The 21,125-nt window shown below is 52.3% G+C and overlaps 2 protein-coding genes across 4 annotated transcripts; both read right to left on the bottom strand.

Annotated features, from left to right (window-relative positions):
• Position 1: 1 nt before the first annotated feature.
• ZSWIM1 (zinc finger SWIM-type containing 1) lies at positions 2-20,911 on the bottom strand. Of its 3 annotated transcripts, none has more exons than XM_089307909.1 (2): positions 20,778-20,911; positions 2-2,531 (listed from the first exon to the last, which is right to left on the bottom strand). In XM_089307909.1, the coding sequence occupies exon 2, from the start codon at positions 2,383-2,385 to the stop codon at positions 1,018-1,020; it is 1,368 nt and encodes a 455-aa protein (XP_089164035.1). In that variant the 5' UTR covers positions 2,386-2,531; positions 20,778-20,911; the 3' UTR covers positions 2-1,017. The 3 variants fall into 3 exon arrangements, with proteins under 3 accessions (XP_089164035.1, XP_069907873.1, XP_008272998.1); XM_070051772.2 differs by lacking the exon at positions 20,778-20,911 and adding an exon at positions 3,451-3,534; XM_008274776.4 differs by lacking the exon at positions 20,778-20,911 and adding an exon at positions 3,307-3,497.
• Positions 4,565-20,851, bottom strand: ZSWIM3 (zinc finger SWIM-type containing 3). Its single transcript, XM_002721236.6, has 2 exons — positions 20,697-20,851; positions 4,565-6,944 (listed from the first exon to the last, which is right to left on the bottom strand). The coding sequence occupies exons 1-2, from the start codon at positions 20,849-20,851 to the stop codon at positions 5,021-5,023; spliced, it is 2,079 nt and encodes a 692-aa protein (XP_002721282.1). The 3' UTR covers positions 4,565-5,020.
• Positions 20,912-21,125: the final 214 nt, after the last annotated feature.

Raw genomic sequence — 21,125 nt, forward strand, 5'->3', positions numbered from 1 at the left:
GTTGTGCACCCACTGGGTGTTCAACCCATTATATATTTTATTTACTTGTGAGGCAGACACACCGAGACAGAGCTCTCCCATCATTCCCCAGATGCCCACAGCAGTCAGCAACGGCCAGGCAGAAGCCAGGAGCCTGGAACTCAATCCAGGCCTCCAATATGGGTGTACTGGGGCCACTCCCTGCTGCCCCCCAAGGTGTATGTGAGTAGAAAGCTGAGCTCAGAATGGGAGCTGAGGCCTGAAAGCCCAGGCGCTCTGGCTGGGGCTGCGGGTCAAGTGGCGTCTGATTCTTTCATCTTACCCGCTCCGTGGGGACCCCGTTTCCCGAGATAAACAAACTGGGGCCTAGCGAGGGGACCTGGCCAAAGTTCCCAGAGTCCGTAAAGGCAGAAGGTGGCATCAAACATGAGGGTGGGAAAGAACCATGATTCACGTGTGGGGTCACCCCCCGGGCTTTTTTCTTTCCCCTGGCATTACTCTAACCTGGCTTCTACAAAACGAAACACTGGACAAGTGGAGCAATACGCAACATTCACCTTTATGGACCCCAGCGTAGGGCAGGGGCAAAAATGCTGGGAGCCCGGCCGAGCCACCCGCCCTGAGGGGCCTCTTCCTCTGTGGGAGGGCTCCTGGCCACCTCACTCAGGGGACATGGGGCAGATGATGTCTCATGACCACAGCAGCTGCCAGCAAGCCCAGCCCTCAATCTTATGGCCTGTTTTTTTTTTCTCTTATCTCAGACCTGGGCTCACCTGGATCTGTGAAGATCCTTGAACTAAGGAAACCAAACCAAGAACACAGAGGCGCTCTGGTTTGGGCTGTGGCCAGCAGGGTCTCAAATATTTACTGTGGGGCCCTGGGCAGAAAAGACTTGTGGATTCTGTCTCACGGAGATAGACACCTAAGAGCCTTGTCCTCCTTATTCTGGAAGCAGGGCTCGTGAAAAGCCCAGCGGCGTGTGGGGGGTCGCTGTGAGTGTGCACACGTGCCGGGGCCGGCCCTGGGCGCCGAGGGCGGTCAGAGCTGCACCTGCTCGTAGGGCCCGATCCAGCTGTCGGCCAGTTCCCGCAGGGTGCTGTACCGCAGCTCGAACTCCTCCTTGCTGCACTGCTGCAGGAGCCGCCCCACCTCCTCGGTGAGGAGGGTCACGGCCAGGCGCTTGTCCAGGGTCTCGCTCCACTTGCTGCCCAGGATGCCGCCGAGGCTGGTGGCGCAGCCGGCTGCCCACTGAGCCGGCAGCATGTCAGGCTGCAGCACCTGGCGGCGGGCGCTGAGCACGGCGAGGATGTGGCGGCAGGGCAGGTGGAAGGCCTGGTTGAAGTAGCAGCTGCAGCTGGCCGGCGGCTGGGGCTGCACCCTGTGGGTGTCCTCCAGGATCTGAATGTTCATCTTCTCCGAGCCGGAGCCGATGAGGTGCATGGACTTCTGGACCACGGCGAGCTCGCCCAGGCAGAGCTGGGCCGCTGGCCCCGTGCAGATGGTGTTGAGGGAGTGCTGGATGCGGGCTTCGACCAGCTGCTCCACTTTGGGGCTCTGCGCGCTAGCGTCCGAGAGGGCACCGCTGTCCTGGGGGCCCAGGCCCAGGGGGAGGCCTGCCTTGTTTTCGGAGTTCTGCATGTAGCGGAACAAGGAGGCCATGCCTTGTTTCTCGGATGCGGTGGTGCCGAAGAACTGGCTGAGGACGCGGGTGGTGACCTCGAGGCCCTGGAAGTAGCGGCTGCTCTCGGCCCGGCTCCGCCAGCGGTGGGCCAGCCAGATGCGATCGTTGAGCAGCCAGTGAGGGTGGAGCTCGGGCAGCCGGGCGGGCGGCACGCAGGTGCTCAGGAGGGCGTAGAGCTTCCTCAGGTTGCCGGCTGTGGCTGCGCACATGGTGCTCTGCAGGGAAGTCAGGAGCAGCGTCTCCACGGGCCGCTCCAGGCACAGCTGGTAGAACTTGCCCTGCAGGAACTTGCAAACGTGGAAGGCCGAGAGCAGGATCTCGGCTGTGGGGAACTCCATGGCTAGGGTGGGCAGCGGGAGGAAGTGGGGGTCCACCAGGATGGTACAGACCCTCTCCCACGCTGGGTTAAACGTCTTGAACACCTGGAACACCTGGGCCAGGCCTTCGGCATCCTCCCGGGTGGGGATAGCAAAGTAGACGGCCCGGGCCAGGCGGCCCTCCAGCTGCACCCGGGGCCCGTCCACGAGGAAGGTATAGAGCACCTTGCCCCGGGGGTTGTAGGTCCGGTGGATGAACAAGACCTCCGGGAAATGGGCAAAGACGTCGTGCATGAAGCGGCTCTGGTAGCTGAAGCTGTCCAGCTGAGGAGTCTTGCCCACCTGCTGCAGCAGCACCGGCTGGCTCAGGTCCTTAAGCAAGAGTCCATTCAGCACCGTGAAGGCCATGGGGAACGATGGCAGAAACCGGCCGCCGGGCGCAGCACACTCTCTCCGGACGGCTGCTGTCCGGGAGGCCGGGCGTCTGTCGGGCTCCGAGTCAGTGGAGGCTCCCGGCTGGACTGTGGCTTCCAGGCTGTCTCCCCAAGACGGGCCTACGGAGAGGAACAGAGGCTGAAGGAGACAGCAGGGACGTGGCTCCTCGCTACTGACCCCGTGTTTACTGGACACTTAACTGTGCATCAGCACCGTCGGGGGGCAGACACACAATGGCCACGTCCACAAACAAGCAAGTCTGAAATAATGTGGGTTCCCATGGCCACCAACCTGAGCGAGGGAGAACAAAACGGGGGGGTGGGGTGGTTCCTTTAGCTCAGGTGGCCCGGGGAGGCGTCTCTGGGGGGCCACACTGAATGTGAGCCCAGAGGCTAAGATGCCAGCCACGGGAAGATGTGGCTCCAGGGGATTTACACGGATGTGAAGGCTAGAGCTGCATATGCCCCGCCCCAAGGATTTGTACAGCACTTTATACTCACGGATGACCCCCTGCCATCCGTTCTTTGCTTTGGTCCCGGTCTGCAGGAGTACAAGAGAGCTGCAAGGGGCCCACACTTGCTGTGTAACCCTGAGCAAGCCGGTCGCCCTCTCTGAGCCTCAATCCCTTCCACCGCCAAATGCGCTACCAGCGAGGCGCTGCCTCTCCAGCCCCCGCGTAGCTCCCTGGTCAAGCGTCTCCTCTCACACTGGCCCCAAGGTGGGCTACTGTCCCCATTCTACGGATGAGAAATAGAGGCGTGAAGGTTATGAGAACTGCCCGCCGTTATTCTGTATGTAGCAGGAAGCCGAGTCTTTGGCTCGGGATCCTGACTGCTGCCTGCAGGACCGGTGGAAGTCAGGGACGGGGAGGGAACGCCGCCTTTGACCTCTCACCTCTGACCCGGCGGGAGACCCGGGAATCTGACGCTCCCGTTCCGAGTCCGGCGGGGCCGGAGCCCGCTCTCCCACGCTCTGGGAGCTGCGTGATAGCCAACTGTGTTCAGTCGCCTCACACTTCCACCCTCCAGAATCACTCACCCCCAGCCTGGCTCCGCCGCCATTTCTCCCTATTTGACCCTGCCTCCGATCTGACCGACCTCTACGCTCACCAATCACGGCGCCAGCTTCGCAGCGACTCGGGCCAATGGTCTGAGGAGCTCGCGCTCGGTCCTCGGCGCCACGGACCAATCGTAACCTGGCAGTTTGTAGGCGGCTGCTGTTACCAAGGTTACGAGAGGCTCGTCTGGCAGCAACCAATGGAGGCATCGGAGCTCTGTGGCTGAACTCTGGAGCTCCCCCTTCTGGTAGACTCAGGGATGAGCACGTTACTATGGAACTCCCTGGATGGCCGAAAATGCAAAGAAAAAATAAAGAACAAGTTTTATAGAAATCCTATTTTTCTTTTTTTGGTCAAACTCCAGTCTCAGGGGGTGAGAAAAAGGAGCATATGCAGGTGTAGTCTACCTCCTGGAGACACTGAGGCCCGGATCTCAGCCTCTGCTGCTGCCTCAGCGTTCAGGAGCCCAGCCCCTGGAGCCAGACCTTGGTCTAGTCCAGCTCAACGCCTTCCAGAATTTTACAGGACAAGCCCAGCCTGGCACCCAGGCCTGTTTAAGATCCTGGTGAACTGGTGCAAGAGCCAACTGACCGCCATTTTTTGTCCTCGGCTCCTACTGAAGACGGCAGTCTGAGAAAGCTGGGTGGGTAACAGGTGACAAGTAGGCTCACCAACTAGCAACGCCAAAGGTCAGTTTGTCAAAAGTCACTGTGTCAAAAATGTTCCAGATTTATACAAATCTGGAGGAAAAATGTGAGGTGAGAACAGGCCAGCATGCCGATTTTTACACGTGAGCCACTTGCCTACAGCCCCTGCCAGTTGCAGTCGAGTCGGATTCAGGTTTCTCCCCTCCCGGTCTCTCTGGCCTCCTCCTGCTGCCTGGAGAAGAGGGCAAGCGACTGCTGAGGTTTGCACTGGAAGCTTCAGGTTCTATTTGGCTCCACAACTCCATTAGACTGATAACACTGAAAGTCCTTTAAAATTAATAAATCCACTCTGTCGTGCCCACTCCATGGCCATCAAGCCAGGAGTCCCACTGCTGTGCAAACCCCCTTCCTTCCCTATCAATCAAGCAGAACGCATTTTCCCTGCTCCTTTGATTTTAGTAGTAAAACTTTATTTAATATGAATAAAAATAGATACAAATAACAGATTCTTCATAAACAGCAGCAACAGTCAAGGACCACCCTCTTTCCCTCTGTCCGGCAGATAAGCCCCTTCTCCAGGCCCATCTGTCTTGCCCTGTCCTGGGGCGGGGTTCATCCCTAGGGGGCAGCTGAGATCTGATGGCAGCGGTTGAGGGGGACGAGCGGTGACCTTTCAACACAGAGAAAACTTTGGCCTTGAACAATGAATGAGGTGCCCACGGAATGCCAAAGGGAGGGCTGCAGGGGGACACAGCCGAAGGACTATCACACGGTGGGGCGCTCCTCCCCGCTGCCGCAGCCAGGGAGACACTGGTCAAATGCTGCTCCCCAGCGCGGTCGCCCTCTTTGAAGCCTCACGTCTCTGAGGAGAGGAGTCTGTGGTCCAACACGCCATGCAAGTGCTTCAATCGTGGATCACGGCTTCAGCAGGAGGGAGCCCCTCCCCCTCCTCCAGCTTTCCCCAGAGGAAGGGGAGGCACCCCACGTCCCGGAAGTCCCCCGGCGGCTGCGGCTGCGTGGACTCGGGCGGCTGGCAGGGGTCTGCCCAGATGTCGGCAATCTTGCGCAGGGTAGAGTAGCGCTCCTCGAGCTCTGGGCCCTCAGTCTGCATCAGCAGGTTCGCTAGCTCCCTGCTTAGGTCCTGAATCGTGCTGTTCCGCCCCTGCCTCTCGGGCTGGCCTGTGCTCGGGAGCCCTCCCCGGTCCTGGAGCTCCCCGTTGGGCCCAAGAAGGTGCTGGTATTTCTTCTGCCACCGGCGGCACACCATGGCTTCGCCCACTGGCTGCTGGCTGGTGTGCAGGAGGGCCAAGATGTGCCGGCACGGCAGGTGGTACCACTGCTGAAAGGAACAACTGCAGCTACAGCCGTCTTTGCTGACCTGGTGAGAGTCCTCGAGCAGCTGCACGTCCACCGAGGAGCCGGCCACGCCCACCAGGTGGGTGGAGTTCTGCACCACCTCCCACTCGTTGTGACACAGCCTGTAGGCCAGCTCAGAGCCGCTCTGGTGCAGAGTGTCCAGCATGCCGCCCTGGGAGGGCTGCGCCTGCGCCTGCTGCGGCTCCGCCTCCGCCTCCTCCCCGGGGAGCCTGTCGAGGCCCCCTCCACAGACTCTGAAGGCCTTCTTGGACCTGGGCGGCATGCTGGCAGGCCGCGGTCTCTTTAACTTGGGAGGAGCCGTGGGCAGGTTCTTCAAGCCTTTGGTGTTAAAGAAGTCTATGTAATCCACAAAGCGAAGGATGCAGTCCAGCAGGGACTGCTGCTCCCGGAAGAGGCTGGACACCTTGCTGGTGACGATGTCCAGGCTGTCCATGTAGGTGCTGCACGCGTGCAGGCCCTTCCGTACATGCATGTACCACAGCAGCTCACAAGAGAACCAGTGGGCCTGCAGAAAGCTAAAGAGATCCTCATCTAGGAGGGCTTGGGACATCTGACAGAGATTTTTCAGGCTGGCGTCGGACGTGACAAACACAGCCTCCCGCAGGGCTTCCTTCATGAGCCTTTTGAAGGACGGATTTGCCGGGCTGCGCTGCAACTTCTTCTCCAAGAGGCGGGTTGTGTGGTAGATGGAGAGGAGGATGCGGGCAGCAGGGAAGATCTCCTGGAGGACGGCCCGGTAAGGGAACGAGGGGTCCACAAAGACCACCTTGACCTTGGGCCAGTCAGCGTTGAACTCCGTGAAGATGCTCAGCATCTTGGCCACAGAGGTGGCCGTCTCCGCCTTGAGCATGGCGAAGTGCACCACCCGGCCCTCGCGCTCCTTGTTCTCCACCAGGAAGGCGTAGAGGATGTGGCCCCGGGTGTTCTCCACTCGGTGCAGCAGGAGATTCTCGGGGAAGCGGGTGAACAGGTCGCTCATCTTGCTGCTCTGGAAGCTGAGCCGGTCGAGGTCCTGGTTGTTGCCCACGCTGAAGGAGGCCATGGAACCCTCATCTACCTTAAGAAAGTTCTTCATCACTTTTGCTATCTTGGCCAGGTCAGAAGGAGTGATGCCCTCCTGCTCTGCTTTTGAGGGCACTTGCACCTTTTCCAGGCAAAATGATGGTTCGACTGGCAACTTCTCTGCCGTGGCAGGGTCTGCCTCGGCTGCAGGCTGCACGGGTTGGAGTTTCTGCATGCATATCGTCTTCTGCGGCTTGCTTGTGCTATCTGCTCCATGACCAGCGGCTTTGGAGTCAACATGGATGTGATGGGTGTTCAATTCACTGATAAACAGTCTATCTAGACTCTCGTTGTACCGCAGGAGCAAGTAGGCCGGGCACGTGTCCGCCTTCCGTGTTCTCTTCCTGTTTGATTGGGTCCGAATACAGACAAATTTCACCTGCATATATCTAGGGAAGGTAGAGGGAATAGTAAGAAAGGTGCTGACCACCCCCTCTCTCTTATAAGATAAGGCACTACAGGGATTCATATTGGCTGAGAGATTTCCTGGAGACCACCACGTAGCATAGAATGTAAAAAGAAAGATTCACATGAACTCTACAGTCCCAAAACATTCAGCTCTTTAAGACCTCACCAATGTCAACTCCCTTCAGGTTCCTCTATGGTAGCTCTAATGCCAACTCTCCTTTTCCTCTGTTGCTATATATAGCTATCACCAACTCAACCTGATGCAGCAGGATACAAGGGAAAATAGACAAGTGGCAGCTGCAGAGTGCCTGGCTGGTTACTCCCTGGTTGAAGTGTCCCCCTTATCCCTATCCTTAGGATGCTACTTCTTTCTCCTCCCTCAGATACTGGTGATAAAAAGTGAAGTTCTGGTGCCAGCTCTGTGGTGCAACAGGTTAAGCCACCACCTGTGGTGTCAGCATTCCATTTGGATGCTGGTTCAAGTCTTGGCTGCTTCCACTTTCCATCCAGCTCCCTGCTAACGCGACTGGGAAAGCAGTGGAAGATGGCCCAAGTACTTGTGGGGGCAAGTGGGAGAACTGTAAGAATCTCCTGGCTCCTGGCATTGGATTGGCCCAGGTCCCCCTGTTGCAGCCATTTGAGGAGTGAACTAGCAGATGGAAGCCAGCGCATCCTCTCTCTCTAACTCTGCCTTTTAAACATATAAATAAATCTAAAAAAAAAAAAAAAAAAAAAGATGTTCTAAGGATGCAGGAGGAGATCAGTGGTTATCAAGTGAACTCTTCAAGGCCTTCTGGGGTTACAGTGTGTCTGGGCTTGCTCTCAAAAAAGGGTTCTTTGCTTACCTTTTTTCTAATGAAAAACAAATAGCATCCTAAGAAAGTCTGATAACCAGGAACTGACATTGTGGTACACAGGGTTGGACCACTACCTGCAACGCTAGCATCCCATATGAGCACTGGTTTGAGTCACAGCTACTCTGTTTCCCATCTAACTTCCTGCTAATGCACCTGGAAAAGCCGTGGAAGATGGCCTGAGTACTTGGGCCCCTGCTACTCATGTGGAAGACTCAGATTGTGGCAATTTGGGAAGTGAACCAGAGGATGGAAAAATCTCTCTCTCTGCCTCTCTCTCTCTGTAACTCTGCCTTTCAAATAAATAAATAAATCCTAGACTTGATCTTAGCCAAAGGCTGAGAAGCAATCAAATAAATAAAACAATCCTAAAAAAAAAAAGAAAGAAAGAAAGTTTGATAAGCATTGGGTTCTCTTTGGGGTCCTTTTAGCATTGTCTATTCTAGGCTGAAAGTATTGATTCAAAGGACAGTGGTAATAAATTGCATAGTCAACCTTTCTACTCAGCTATCCTCATTTTTTAAAAAAGATTTATGTATTTGAAAGTCAGAGTTACACAGAGAGAGAAGGAGAGGCAGAGAGAGAGAAGTCTTCCATCCACTGGTTCATTCCCCAATTGGCGGCAACAGCCAGAGCTGGGCCGATCCAAAGCCAGGAGCCAGGAGCCTCCTCCGGAGCCCAAGGACCTGGGCCATCTTCCACTGCTTTCCCAGGCCATAGCAGAGAGCTGGATCAGAAGTAGAACAGCTGGGACTCGAACCGGCGCCCACATGGGATGCTGGCACTGTGGGTGGTGGCTTTACCCACTATGCCATGGCGCCTGCCCCAGCTATCCCTATTTAATCCATGCTCTGAGGCCCAAGTTAGGGTTCTACATTCTCTGGGAAGCCTTTATGGGTGTCCCCAACCCACAGTAACTGCTTCATAGCATTTATCTAAAAGGCTCGGCAGACTTTCTGGGTAACAGTACACCTACCAGCAGAACAAAGACCCTGGAGGAAGGCTGTCTGGATTTGCACCCCCTCTGCCATTCAGAAGCTGTTTCTTTGGGCAACTCACTTTACCTCTCGGTGTGCAGTTTCCTGGTCATAAAATGAGATGACCTCACTAGGGTTGTTACGAGGATTAAACGAACCACAGGCAAAATATTGGTTCAGCCTTCTATTCATGCTAAATAAAATGTAGCTACTCCTTCTGTTACAACTCCTATACCTTGGGACATTCTCTTGAATGTTTATGCAGTGCTTGCCCAATTGGATTGGGATGTCTTCCAGCGGCAAGACTAAGTTAGGCCTTATTTTATTCCAAGCACCTAACACAAGCAATTCCTTCATCAGCTACTTATCGATGACGCACCAGGTGAATGATTCAGGCACCACCAGTGGGTGGGATGGGTCACACCCTCGTATCCCCAGGGAGTATCTCATCCCAAAGAGTAGGGGGTGGAAAAAAAATCTCAGTCCCTGGCATGACCCGGCACAGCCTGGGAGTCCCACCCACACTCCTCCAAACACGCCCGTCCAGCTGGTCCTGTTTGCCCATCCTGTGGGGCGAGTTAAGGAAAACAGGATGTCAGTCCCATAACAACAGGGCGGAGGGGCCTGGGTCTGAGAATGTCTGCACCTGCTGTGTGCACGGTGTCAGGCAGCACCACCGCTAGCTGTGGATCAGGGAGTGCTGGAGCCGGCCAGTGGGTGTGGCAAGGCCAGTGCGCGGCAGCCGCTGTGGGGCCTCTGCCTTGTCCTCTGCCCTCCACTACCTTGTTTTTCACATCACAGAAAGACAAACTACCGACAGCTTCCTGCGTCCAAGCTGCGTCTCGCTCTGGGCCTTCGCTCATGTCTGTCTTTTGTCCAGAATGCCCTTCCCAGCTTTCTTCATCTCAGAGCTTAGCCGTCTTTCAGAACTACGCGCCACCATCGTCTTCTCTAGGAAGCCTCCCTCAAGCCCTTTGGCTGAGCACCACCATCCCGCTGGCTCATCTTGGACCAACTCCAGCTCATCAACCGAAGCTGACTTTACGGGCACTTAGTCAATGTCTGTGGAACTCCTCCCAGAAAGATCCTGGTGACCGTCAACCCCAGGCTCCGTTAATGTCCACCTTCCAGGGTGGCAGTGTGGGCATCCTTTTCAAGTTCCCCTTCTCACCTATGACCATTGTTATCAACAAGTCTTTCTAATTCTTCCCTACCACTGCTACATGTACTGAGGATTCATTATATGCCAGGGTATAGTAAGCCCCTAATACACACCATTTTGTACCGGGAAAAGTTCTATTATTTACATTTTGGAGATGGCGAAACAGGCTTAAGGAGGTTCTCACAGATGAAAATCTGGGATTTAGACTAAATTTGCTTGCCTGTAGTCAGCTAGCTAACTGTTACGTTGCCTGGCTGTCTTCAAATTATTTCCTTTCTCTGGGCTGCTATTTTTACCTGTTCAGACTGACCCTCAGCACATCAGTTCGGGTCCATGACTTACTTACTTACTTTCTTTCTTTTTTTTTTTTTTTTTTTTTTTTTTTTTTTTTTTTTGACAGGCAGAGTGGATAGTGAGAGAGAGAGAGAGAGAAAGGTCTTCCTTTGCCGCTGGTTCACTCTCCAATGGCCGCTGCGGCCGACGCACCGCGCTGATCCGAAGGCAGGAGCCAGGTGCTTCTCCTGGTCTCCCATGGGGTGCAGGGCCCAAGCACTTGGGCCATCCTCCACTGCACTCCCTGGCCACAGCAGAGAGCTGGCCTGGAAGAGGGGCAACTGGGACAGAATCCGGCACCCCGACTGGGACTAGAACCCAATGTGCAGGCACCGCGAGGTGGAGGATTAGTCTAGTGAGCCGTGGCACCGGCTCCATGACTTTCTGAAACATCTCTAAACAACTGTGCTTGCTGGGGTCATGAATTTCAAACTTTCTATGTGCTAGCTTGAAGTTTCTCTTTTCTGATTATTTTAATCTTTCTTGTTAACCTATAATTTGCAGTGAAATACATAAATCTTTTGTAAAAATCTGTTGACCATTAGTCATTTTCATCTGTACTTATTTCTGTCTTTGGTAAAAGCAGAAACTTGTTTCAGGACAAGAACATGGTCTCACGTTTCTCGGAATCTCTGTTAGTGCTTATGTAACAGCACAGGACCGGGGCCTGGGGGAAGTCAGCCAGTTCTGCTCTCTTCCCATCTACTGTGCAGGTGTTTGCTTCAGAGGGCAGAGAGCCCATGGTGCCCCAGTGCCCAGCACATACTAGTGGTTTATATACATACACTGAGTAAATGTTCAATGGATGATGTGGGCATGGAAAGTTCTTCCTATCCACAGGTAGTAGACCAGAAAAATCACTGGGAGAGAGTTTAGAAGACTTGGCTTCTAGTCCTAGCACTATTACTCTTAGTAACTTTGGCTAAATCTTTTATTGACTTTCAAACATGTACTAAGTTCTACTATGTATGAAACACTCCAGGAATTGCAAGGTCTACAGAGACAAACTAGGTAGTCTCTCTTTTCAAAGTCTTGTAAGGAGAGAGATTATTACATAGAGGGCCAGTAAATGAAGCGAACAGTTAAACAGACGTACACTGCAACTATAGGGATTAGCACAGATTAACAAGGCTTTTTACTTCTTTCACGTAGATTTGTGTCCTTGATTGCAAATTGCACCTTGAATACTGAATAGATTTTTAAAGGTGATGAATGGATAGTCATTTTAGACAATACAACATGAAGTAGGAACAAGACCTCCAGGGTCAGAAGATGTGAGTTTAAATTCCACTTATTAGCTATGTGACTAATTTGGGGGTTCCCAAATCTGTGGATTCAACCAACTGAAGATGGAAATATGTGGAAAAAGACTGCATCTGTACTGAACATATATAGACTTTTTTCTTGTCACTAGTCCTTAAATAATATAGTATAATAATACAGCATTTACATTGTATGAGGGTACTTTAAAAGGCTCATGGAAAAAAGGAATTAAAGGATACATCTTTTGTGCAGAAAACTGAAATTCATGCCTAATTTTGTCATAATATTATTTCTCATGAACTTACTAAGTATTTAAAATGCTTACTTAGTACTTACTAAGCATTTAAAATAATCTCATGTGACTTAGTGTGTGGAAGGAGGTACTTAGGTTATATGCAAGCAAGTACTAGGCCACTGTATAAAAAGGTCTTGACCACCTACAAGGTTTGGTATCCGTGGGGCGTCTTGGAAAAAATCAGTACTTGATCTAAGAATGATGAGTACTGGGCCAGCGCCATGTCTCACTTGGTTAATCCTCCGCCTGCGGCGCCAGCATCCCATATGGGCACCGGGTTCTGGTCCCGGTTGCTTCTCTTCCAGTCCAGCTCTCTGCTGTGGCCCAGGAGGGCAGTGGAGGATGGCCCAAGTGCTTGAGCCCCTGCACCCGCATGGGAGACCAGGAGGAAGCACCTGGCTCTTGGCTTGGGATCCGCGCAGTGCCAGCCATAGCGGCCATTAGGGGAGTGAACCAACGGAAGGAAGACCTTTCTCTCTGTCTCTCTCTCTATAACTTTATATGTCCCCCCCCCCCAAAAAAAAAAAAAAAAAAGAATGATCAGTACTATTTAAAATGAAATCATTTAAAAGGCTGTGACAGAAGCTGCTGGCTGCCCACCCAGCATCCTTTAGTTCCTTTCTTCCGATTTTATTCAGGTTGCCATTTCTCTCCCACAGAGCTACGTGCTTTGGGGTTAGTCTAAGCCAACCAAGGTAATCTCATTAGAAATGGGCATGGGTACCGGCCCAATTTTGGAGAAGGAAAAAAACAGAAAATCTGCAGGAATCTTCTAAATGCGGCCCCTGCATTTGTGCCTCCTGGGAGCCTCCTCCAGGGCAAAGCTGAAACCTGATATTGGTAGTGTGGAAAGATGTGTATAGCCTGGGCCACTGAAAATATCACCTTGGGAGGCCCATCCTAGACTTGCTTCATTTTTACCTTTTTTATTTGAGAGGTGGAGTGACAGAGAGCAGAAACAGAGAAAGCTATCCTACCTGCTGGTTCACTCCCCAAATGCCGGGAGCGCTATCTGGGTCTCTCACGTGGGTGGCAGGGACCCAAGTACTTGGGCAGTCATCTGCTGTCCCAGGGTACCCATGAGCCGAAAGCTGGATTTGAAGTGGAGCTGCCAGGCACGCTAATGTGGGTATCACAGCAGAGGCTGAACCCACAAACATCCCCAGAAACATTTCAGAGACCAGTGGAAAAAATATTTGAGTAAAATTTTACTTTTAAAATTGGGACTGAAGAGGCTGGCACCGTGGCTCACTTGATTAATCCTCTGCCTGCGGCGCCGGCATTCCATATGGGCGTCAGGTTCTAGTCCTGGTTGCTCCTCTTCCAGTCCAGCTCTCTGCTGTGGCCCGGAAGGGCAGTGGAGGATAGCCCAAGTGCTTGGGCGCCTGCACCCGCGTCGAAGACCAGGAGGAGGTACCTGGCTCCTGGCTTCGGATCGGCGGTGTAGCTCCGGCCATGGCGGCCATTTTTGGGGGGTGAGCCAACGGAATGAAGACCTTTTTCTCTGTCTCTTTCTCTCACTGTCTAACTCTGTCAAATAAATAAATTAAGAAGAAAATTGGGACTGAAAGTATGAAGTTAATATATTTCACAAAATTGGTTTATAATGGCAATACATGCCAATTCTTTAAAAAATATTTATTTATTTGAAAGGCAGAGTGACACCCACACACACAGTGTGTGTGGTGGGGGGAGAGAGAGAAAGGCCTTCCATCCATTGGTTCACTCCCCAAAAGCCCCCCAACAGCTGGGGCTGGGCCAGGCAGAAGCCAGGAGCCAGGAACTCCATCTGAGTCTCCCATGTGGGTAGCAGGAACCCAAGCACTTGAACCTTTACCTACTGCTTCCCAGTGTGTACATTACCAGAAAGCTGGATCTGAAGTGGAGTGGAACTTGAATCTAGGCACTCAGATATGGGATGGGAGCGTCCCGAGTGGTGGCTTGACCACACTGTACTATAAAATGCTGCCTGGATATGCCAATTCTTAGGTTCTGATTAAAAGCATCAATTCATTTCCCCTTGCTCCCCTACACAGTTTCTTCAAACACTATGAATACTTCATTTCCTGTCTCACTTTTACACATACAAAAGTTAATTATGCCAAAATATTTCTGGGCTTTATCAAGCTTCCCAAGGGCATAATTTAATTATTTGCTAGGCAAATCCTGTGCTTTCCCAGTTTGTTCTTCAGTCAGCCTTCCTGAGATCCCTTCTCCACTTGCTAACTGGTATAAAGCTGAAGGTTCTTTATGTCATCCTGTCCTGCAGGACTGGGACTTGCATATTGGGGGATGCGCCGTTTCAGTGTGTACAATATTATCTGCGCTACACTATCCTGATGTTTGTCACTTCTGTTCATCAGCCAGATACTGCAGATGTTGATAGGGATGGTAAGGATAAGCAGGAAGGAATGGTTGAGTGGTGACTAATTTTCTAAGCAGCTGATTTCTTAGCAAGATTTTTATGTCATGACCTTTGTTTTCCTAAACGGCCTTGTGACCACAGACACATGGATAATGAAAACTCTGATAACAAGGGTCTAATTTAAAGGGTGTGGTAAGGACAATGCCTGCAGAGTTACCGGGAATGCATTCCAGCAAGGTGTTAAAAGACGGTGGCTATCAAACTGGACAGCAGTGGAGCGAGACACCAGAATACTTTGTGCACTGTTTGAGTATCAGTCACCCACAAGTCAAAACAAAGAGGCAAAAAAAAAAAAAAAAAAAAAAGAGAGAGAGAGAGAGAGAGAGAGAGAGAGAGAGAAACTGAACATAAAATAATAGATTCTGGGGCCGGCGCTGTGGCATAGCAGGTAAAGCTGCCGCCTGCAGTGCCAGCATCCCATATGGGCACCGCTTCCAGTCCTGGCTGCTCCACTTCTGATCGAGCTCTCTGCTATGGCCTGGGAAAGCAGTGAAGTTGGCCCAAGTCTTTGGGCTCCTGCACCCACGTGGAAAACCCAGAGGAAGCTCCTGGCTCCTGATCAGCTCAGCTCCAGCAATTGTGGCCATCTGGGGAGTGAACTTGCGAAGGGAAGACCTCTCTGCCTCTGCGTAACTGCCTTTCAAGTAAATAAATAAATAAGTTTGAAATTTGAAATAAATAAATTTGAAAGAAGAGTGACAGAAAGGGAGAAGTAAACCATCCATCGGTTCATTCTCAAATGGCTCCAATGGCTGGGGCTGGGCCAGGCCAAAGCCAGGAGCCCAGAACTCTCTGGATTTCCCATGTGGGTGGAGGGGGCCCAAGTACTTGAGCCATTCTCTGCTGCCTTCCCAGGCTCACTGGCAGGGAGCTGGATTGGAAACGAAACAGCCAGGACTTGAACTGCCATTGTAAGTGGCAGTTTAATCCACCACACCACGATGCTGACTCCATTACAATAGATTAACTGAACTCAAGAAAGGGGTCATGGGAGCCCCAATTTATGGCCAGTCAGAAATCCCGGAAGCCTGGACTTGTGACTGGCATGTGAAGGGATGCAGCCTCGTGGGACTGAGCCCTCAGCCTGGAGGAGCTAATGCTACCTCCAGGTAGAAAGTGTCAGAATTAAATTGATTTAGAGGACATTTGTCGGGTGTTCCCTGCCATGGCATTGCTTGCTTGGTGAGCAGAGGAAAAACTGCCACACGTCTGGTATTAGAAATGTGTCGTGAGAATGTGAGGATGAGAAACTGAGTTTGAGTTTGTTTAATTCCTCCGTTATCACACTTCTCCAAGGCCAGCCCCTCAACAGGCACGTAGCTCGATTTCCCTGAAATGCTAGCTCTAATTACAAACGGAACACAACCTAAGCATCATGTCTTTGTCACACAACTCAGCATGTGAAATCAAACAGAACAGTATAAACAGCTTGGCTTGATGTAAAAAGAATGTTAATGTATAACAGTCGATTATGAAAAAGGTCAAAACACTTCCTCCCGTATGCTTTATAAACTGCTGTAATTGCTTTGCATAGGACTTTTTGGTCTCTGTTTTTTAATTAATTAATTAATTAATTAATTAGAAAGGCAGAGAGAGATTGTCTATTTGCTGGTTTACTTCCCAGATGGCTGCCACAGCCAGGGCTGGGCCAGGCCAAAGCCAGGATCCAGGAGCTTCCTTTAGGTCTCCCAGGTGGGTGCAGGGGCCCACACAGCTGGGCCATCTTCTACTTTCCCAGGTGTATTAGCAGGGAGCTGGATCAGAAGTGGAGTACTCAGGACTCGAACCAGCGCCCATATGGGATGCCAGCATCGCAGGTGGTGGCTTAACCTTGTAGCCACAGTGCCGGCCTCTCCATAGACTTTGAGGTCCCCTTCCTCATTCTGTACTTATGACCTCGACAAATATCTACTGAGCACTGTTTCAGGTGCAACACCCACCTTCTTCTTCAACTGCCATCATGATGTTCCAGAAAGGATGAACTATCAGAGGTTGAGGACAAAGGCTGTGTCCAACTCAAGAGCTCTTCCTGAACTTCCGAGAACTGCAAGCTACCGTGACGTCTCCCATGCCTTCCTTATAACACTGGCACTCTTATTTCTTTTTTTAAATTTAACTTACTTGCTTTGCTTTAACAAGGAACTTTATGTCTATATGTTAGATAAATTACTATTTTTTTTTTTTGACAGGCAGAGTGGACAGTGTGAGAGAGAGACAGAGAGAAAGGTCTTTCTTTTGCCGTTGATTCACCCTCCAATGGCCGCCGCGGCCGGCGCACCGCACTGATCCGATGGCAGGAGCCAGGTGCTTCTCCTGGTCTCCCATGTGGGTGCAGAGCCCAAGCAGTTGGGCCATCCTCCACTGCACTCCTTGGCCACAGCAGAGAGCTGGCCTGGAAGAGGGGCAACTGGGACAGAATCCGGCGCCCCAACCGGGACTAGAACCTGGTGTGCTGGTGCCGCAAGGCGGAGGATTAGCCTAGTGAGCCGAGGCGCCGGCCAGATAAATTACTATTAAAGTCACCTCACTTGACCACCTAGTGGTATGAATATTTGGCTGTGGAAACCTGTGCTAAATTATCTCCCAAAGGGGTAGGTGTTTGGCCGAGCCACTGAGACACTGGTTCCATCAGAGCAACCAGGTTAGACCATCACTTCCAGCCCGACTTCAGCTTCCGGCTATGCACACCCCTGGAGGCAGCAGTAACGGCCCAAGTACTTGGGTTCCTGCCACTCCCATGGGAGGCCTGAACTGAATTCCCAGCTCCGGCTCCTGGCTTCAGGCCCCAACCACTGCAAGCATTTGTGTAGTGAATCAGCAGTTGGGAGCTGTCTCTCTACCTTTCAAAAACAAAAAACCACCTCCTAGAAAGAGCTCTCCCTTCTACCCGTCCCCTCCAAAGCAGCATTCCTCCCCAAACCTCACCTGTCACTCGAGAAGCCTAACACAGTAAGCTTTGCAGACAGCCACTGTGCAATTAGCGATCCCAGAATCCCCTTTCCAACATCCTGGCCAGCAGGTCAACTTGTCTCCGTTGAAGGCCAGGGCTGCTCATGAACTCACCACCTCTAAGCTAACACAGTCCACTCTTGTCCCTAATTTACTCATCTTTGTATCTGAGCTCAATGCCTGGCCAATAGCAAACACTTGGCCTTTTACTACAGTTTGTTGAAGGAATATTTGTGAGTGAACAAGTGCTGGTAGAGAGCTACTACAGTCTGGTGGCTAAATACAGAAGTTAACAAGCCCGGCACTACACAGGCTGACCTGACCTGGCCTCAGTTCTTCTTCTTCTTCTTCTTTTTTTTTTTTTTTTAAGATTTATTTATTCAAAAGAGTTACACAGAGTGAGGAGAGGTCTTCCATCTGATGGTTCACTCCCCAGATGGCTGCAACGGCCAGAGCTGAGCTGATCCGAAGCCAGGAGCTTCCTCCAAGTCTCCCACACGGGTGCAGGGGCCCAAGGACTTGGGCCATCTTGCACTGCTTTCCCAGGCCATAGCAGAGAGCTGGATTGGAAGAGGAGCAGCCGGGACTCAAACTGGCACCCATATGGGATGCCGGCACTTCAGGCCAGGGTGTTAACCCACTGCACCACAGCGCCAGCCCCCCTGACCGAGTTCTGACATGTAAACGCTTTCTTACAGCTTTTTGAAGCCTTCTCTTACTCTCTGCTCTGATTTGCTCCCTGCCTTTCACCCCTCCCATTTCACACTGTTGACCACCTCCCAGGTGGTTTCGAGGGGCAGGTGCTTCTTGTCCCAGGTTCTCGGCACTGCCTGGCACTGCCTGCCTCTGCAGGGCCCTGTCTCGGTCCCTGTTCCTGCAGGGACTGTCCATCCCAGTCCCTGTATCTCTCCTCTCCTCCTCCCTTTTTCTTAAGCATGGACAACTCTGGGGATCTGAGCCGTCAAAGTACATAAAGCAGAGAAGTAGAAACTGCTGATCTCTTAACATTGACTTCTGGCTCTGCCTTCCATCTACAAAATAACAATCATGGGGCCGGTGCTGTGGCGCAGTGGGTTAAAGCCCTGGTTGCAGTGCCAGCATCCCATATGGGCGCTGGTTCTAGTCCTGGCTGCTCCACTTCCGATCCAGCTCTCTGCTGTGGTCTGGGAAAGCAGTGGGAGATGGCCCAAGTCCTTGGGCCCCTGCACCCATATGGGAGACCTGGAAGAAGCTCCTGGCTTCAGATTGGTGCAGCTCTGGCTGTTGCAGTCAGTTGGGGAGTGGAAAATAGAAGGAAGACCTCTCTGTGTAACTCTGACTTACAAATAAATAAATAAATCTTGAAAAAAAAAAAAGCCGAGCACCTAGACAATGGCTGTGCCTCCTGCGCCTGCGCATCTCCGGCGTCCGTCTCAAGCCTCCCTCTCTCTCCTCTAGCCCATAGTGGTTGTCCTCTTTCCCGAGTTCCTGCAGCACCATTTCCCCAGATCATGTTTAGCATCGACCACTCTTCCATTCAACAATTATTCCATGCCTGCTTTGCGCCAAGCCCTGTGCTACACACCTAAGAGGATTAAGGGCAGCTGTGAGTGTTTCGTATTCCTCTCGCTGCTTAGCAAGGGGATACCCACGCAGTGTGAAGTCCGAGTACCTCGAAACGGCACCCAAAGGCCCTTCAGATAGACTGCATCTGGCTTCATCTCCCGCCAAGCACAGCACCCCACCCTGTTTCTTTGACAGCTGAGTCTTTGCTCCCAAAGGCCTTCTGCACAGCTTCTTTTGATCAAACTACTCGGTGCTGCCCAGTAATTGATCACAAATCTTCTCCAGCCTTTCACATGTATTCACAGCCCAGAGAAAGCATGCATTCCAGTGGGAAGCCTTCCCCCACCTCCCAGGCATTTACCATCACATACAATACAGTGGCCTTGGTACCCTCAGGGGATCGGCTACAGGATACCCCTCCCCCCACCCCCAGGCCAAAACCTGCTAATGATCAAGCCCTTTATATAAAATGGGACTGTGGTTCCGCATACTTCAAATCATCTCCAGGTTACCTGTAATACCCAACCAGATATACACGCTATGGTTATCATACTGTATTGCTTAGGGAGTGCTTTTAAAAAGCCTGCACATTTTCAGTGCAGACAAATTTTTTAAACACACACTTTTGATCTGTGGTTGGTTGAATCCATGGATGTCAGGGAGCTGACTATACCAGTTAGCTTATCTGAGCCCAAGTCTGTCCCACCTTAAGCTCTCTGAGGGCAGTCTGGGAAGAATGTAGGTTGGCTTTCTAGTTATGAGCCAAACATCTCAATCTAGATGTCAAACTCAGATACACTTTGACCCTCAGAGTTGGCCTACAGGATGTGTGTTAAAGATGAAAATGCTATATAGGGGCCGGCACTGTGGTGTAGCGGTAAAGCCGCCGCCTGCAGTGCCAATATCCCACACAGGCACCGGTTCATGACCCGGCTGCTCCACTTCTGATCCAGCTCTCTGCTGTGGCCTGGGAAAGCAGTGCAAGATGGCCCAAGTCCTTGGGCCCCTGCACCCACATGGGAGACATGGAAGCAGCTCCTGGCTCCTGATCGGGGCAGCTCTGGGCACTGCAGCCAGCTGGAGAGTGAACCAATGGATGGAAGACCTCTCTCTCTCTCTGTGTGTAACTCTTTCAAATAAATAAATAAATCTTTTTAAAAAATGGATTTTCCACCTTTAAAAGCTGGACACGCTCACATGAAGTCTGGTTTCTGGCACGAGACCACTTTCCCACGGCACCATCCGCTGGAGCTGGGACAGGAAGCCTGCTTTCCTGTTCACACTCCTGTGGTCCTTACCACAAAGACTGGTGAGTGTGTTACTCCTTATTCCAACTGTAAAATCACAAGTCACACTTCCTTACACTCGAGCCCTGAAGGCATCTGAGCCTCTAAGCCTACTCTCATCTGTCCACGGGGGAAAAATTAGCATTTACCTATAACTCTGGAAACGGAGGGCAGGTTGAAGCAGACATAAAGCCGGGGACATGGGAAGTGCTTGAAAACGACTGTTAATGCCAGGAGACCCGTGCACAGGGGAGCGGATGAATGAATGGACAACCCAACCAATGACCACGTCCCTGCTCCGGCAAGGGGAGAATGATGGAGGAGAGGCGTTTGCACCCCTCCGTGAAAGTCGCACTCTGTGTGCCTGGGGTGCTGCAGGTGCTCAAAAATAAATAAATAATAAATAAAAAGGGGGGAGGGGAGGGGCGACATGTCAGTTACGAATTCCGAGAATTCGTGAACGGAGGCGTGGAAGCGATCCGGTGGTCAAGCGAGCGATGCCTGCGGAGGGTTCGCGAGGCGAGGCGCGGCGTGCAGCAGGTGCTCCGCGCGCCCGCACCAGGGGCGGCCCCGGCCGCGGCGCAGGGCCCAGGGCCGCCCTCGGCCCGCGGCCGCCCTCCCGCCCCGCCCCGCCCCGCCCTTACAGGACGTCCTCGCGGATGGAGGTGCCGTGGTTGAGGTTGTGGAAGCGGACGGAGACGCAGTCCCTGAGGATGAAGGAGCACCTGTTCTCCTTTTTGTAGGCGCTGAAGCACTCCTTGAAGTCCTCGTAGGTCTTGAAGCAGCTGCCCAGCTCCATGGCCGCCCACGCAGCCCACGCCACGGCCTGGCCCCAACCCGGGCCCAACACCTCACCAGGGGTCAGAGGTCACACCATGAGGGTTCCCAGCCTGGCGTGGGCCCAGGACGCCTTAAGGGGCAGCCACAATTGGGTGGCCGACTATGGAGCTCAGGAGGAATTCTAGATCTGACAAGGTTATGAGGCTGGGGGCGTCTTAGCTTTCTGACAGAGAGGAAGAAAAAAAAAGATGACACTCGGTCCTTATTATCCAGGCCAAAGGCTCCGCCCACTC

This window comes from Oryctolagus cuniculus, chromosome 11 (assembly GCF_051225735.1).
Source record: "Oryctolagus cuniculus isolate XC-2025 breed Fujian yellow rabbit chromosome 11, ASM5122573v1, whole genome shotgun sequence".
NCBI lineage: Eukaryota > Metazoa > Chordata > Mammalia > Lagomorpha > Leporidae > Oryctolagus > Oryctolagus cuniculus.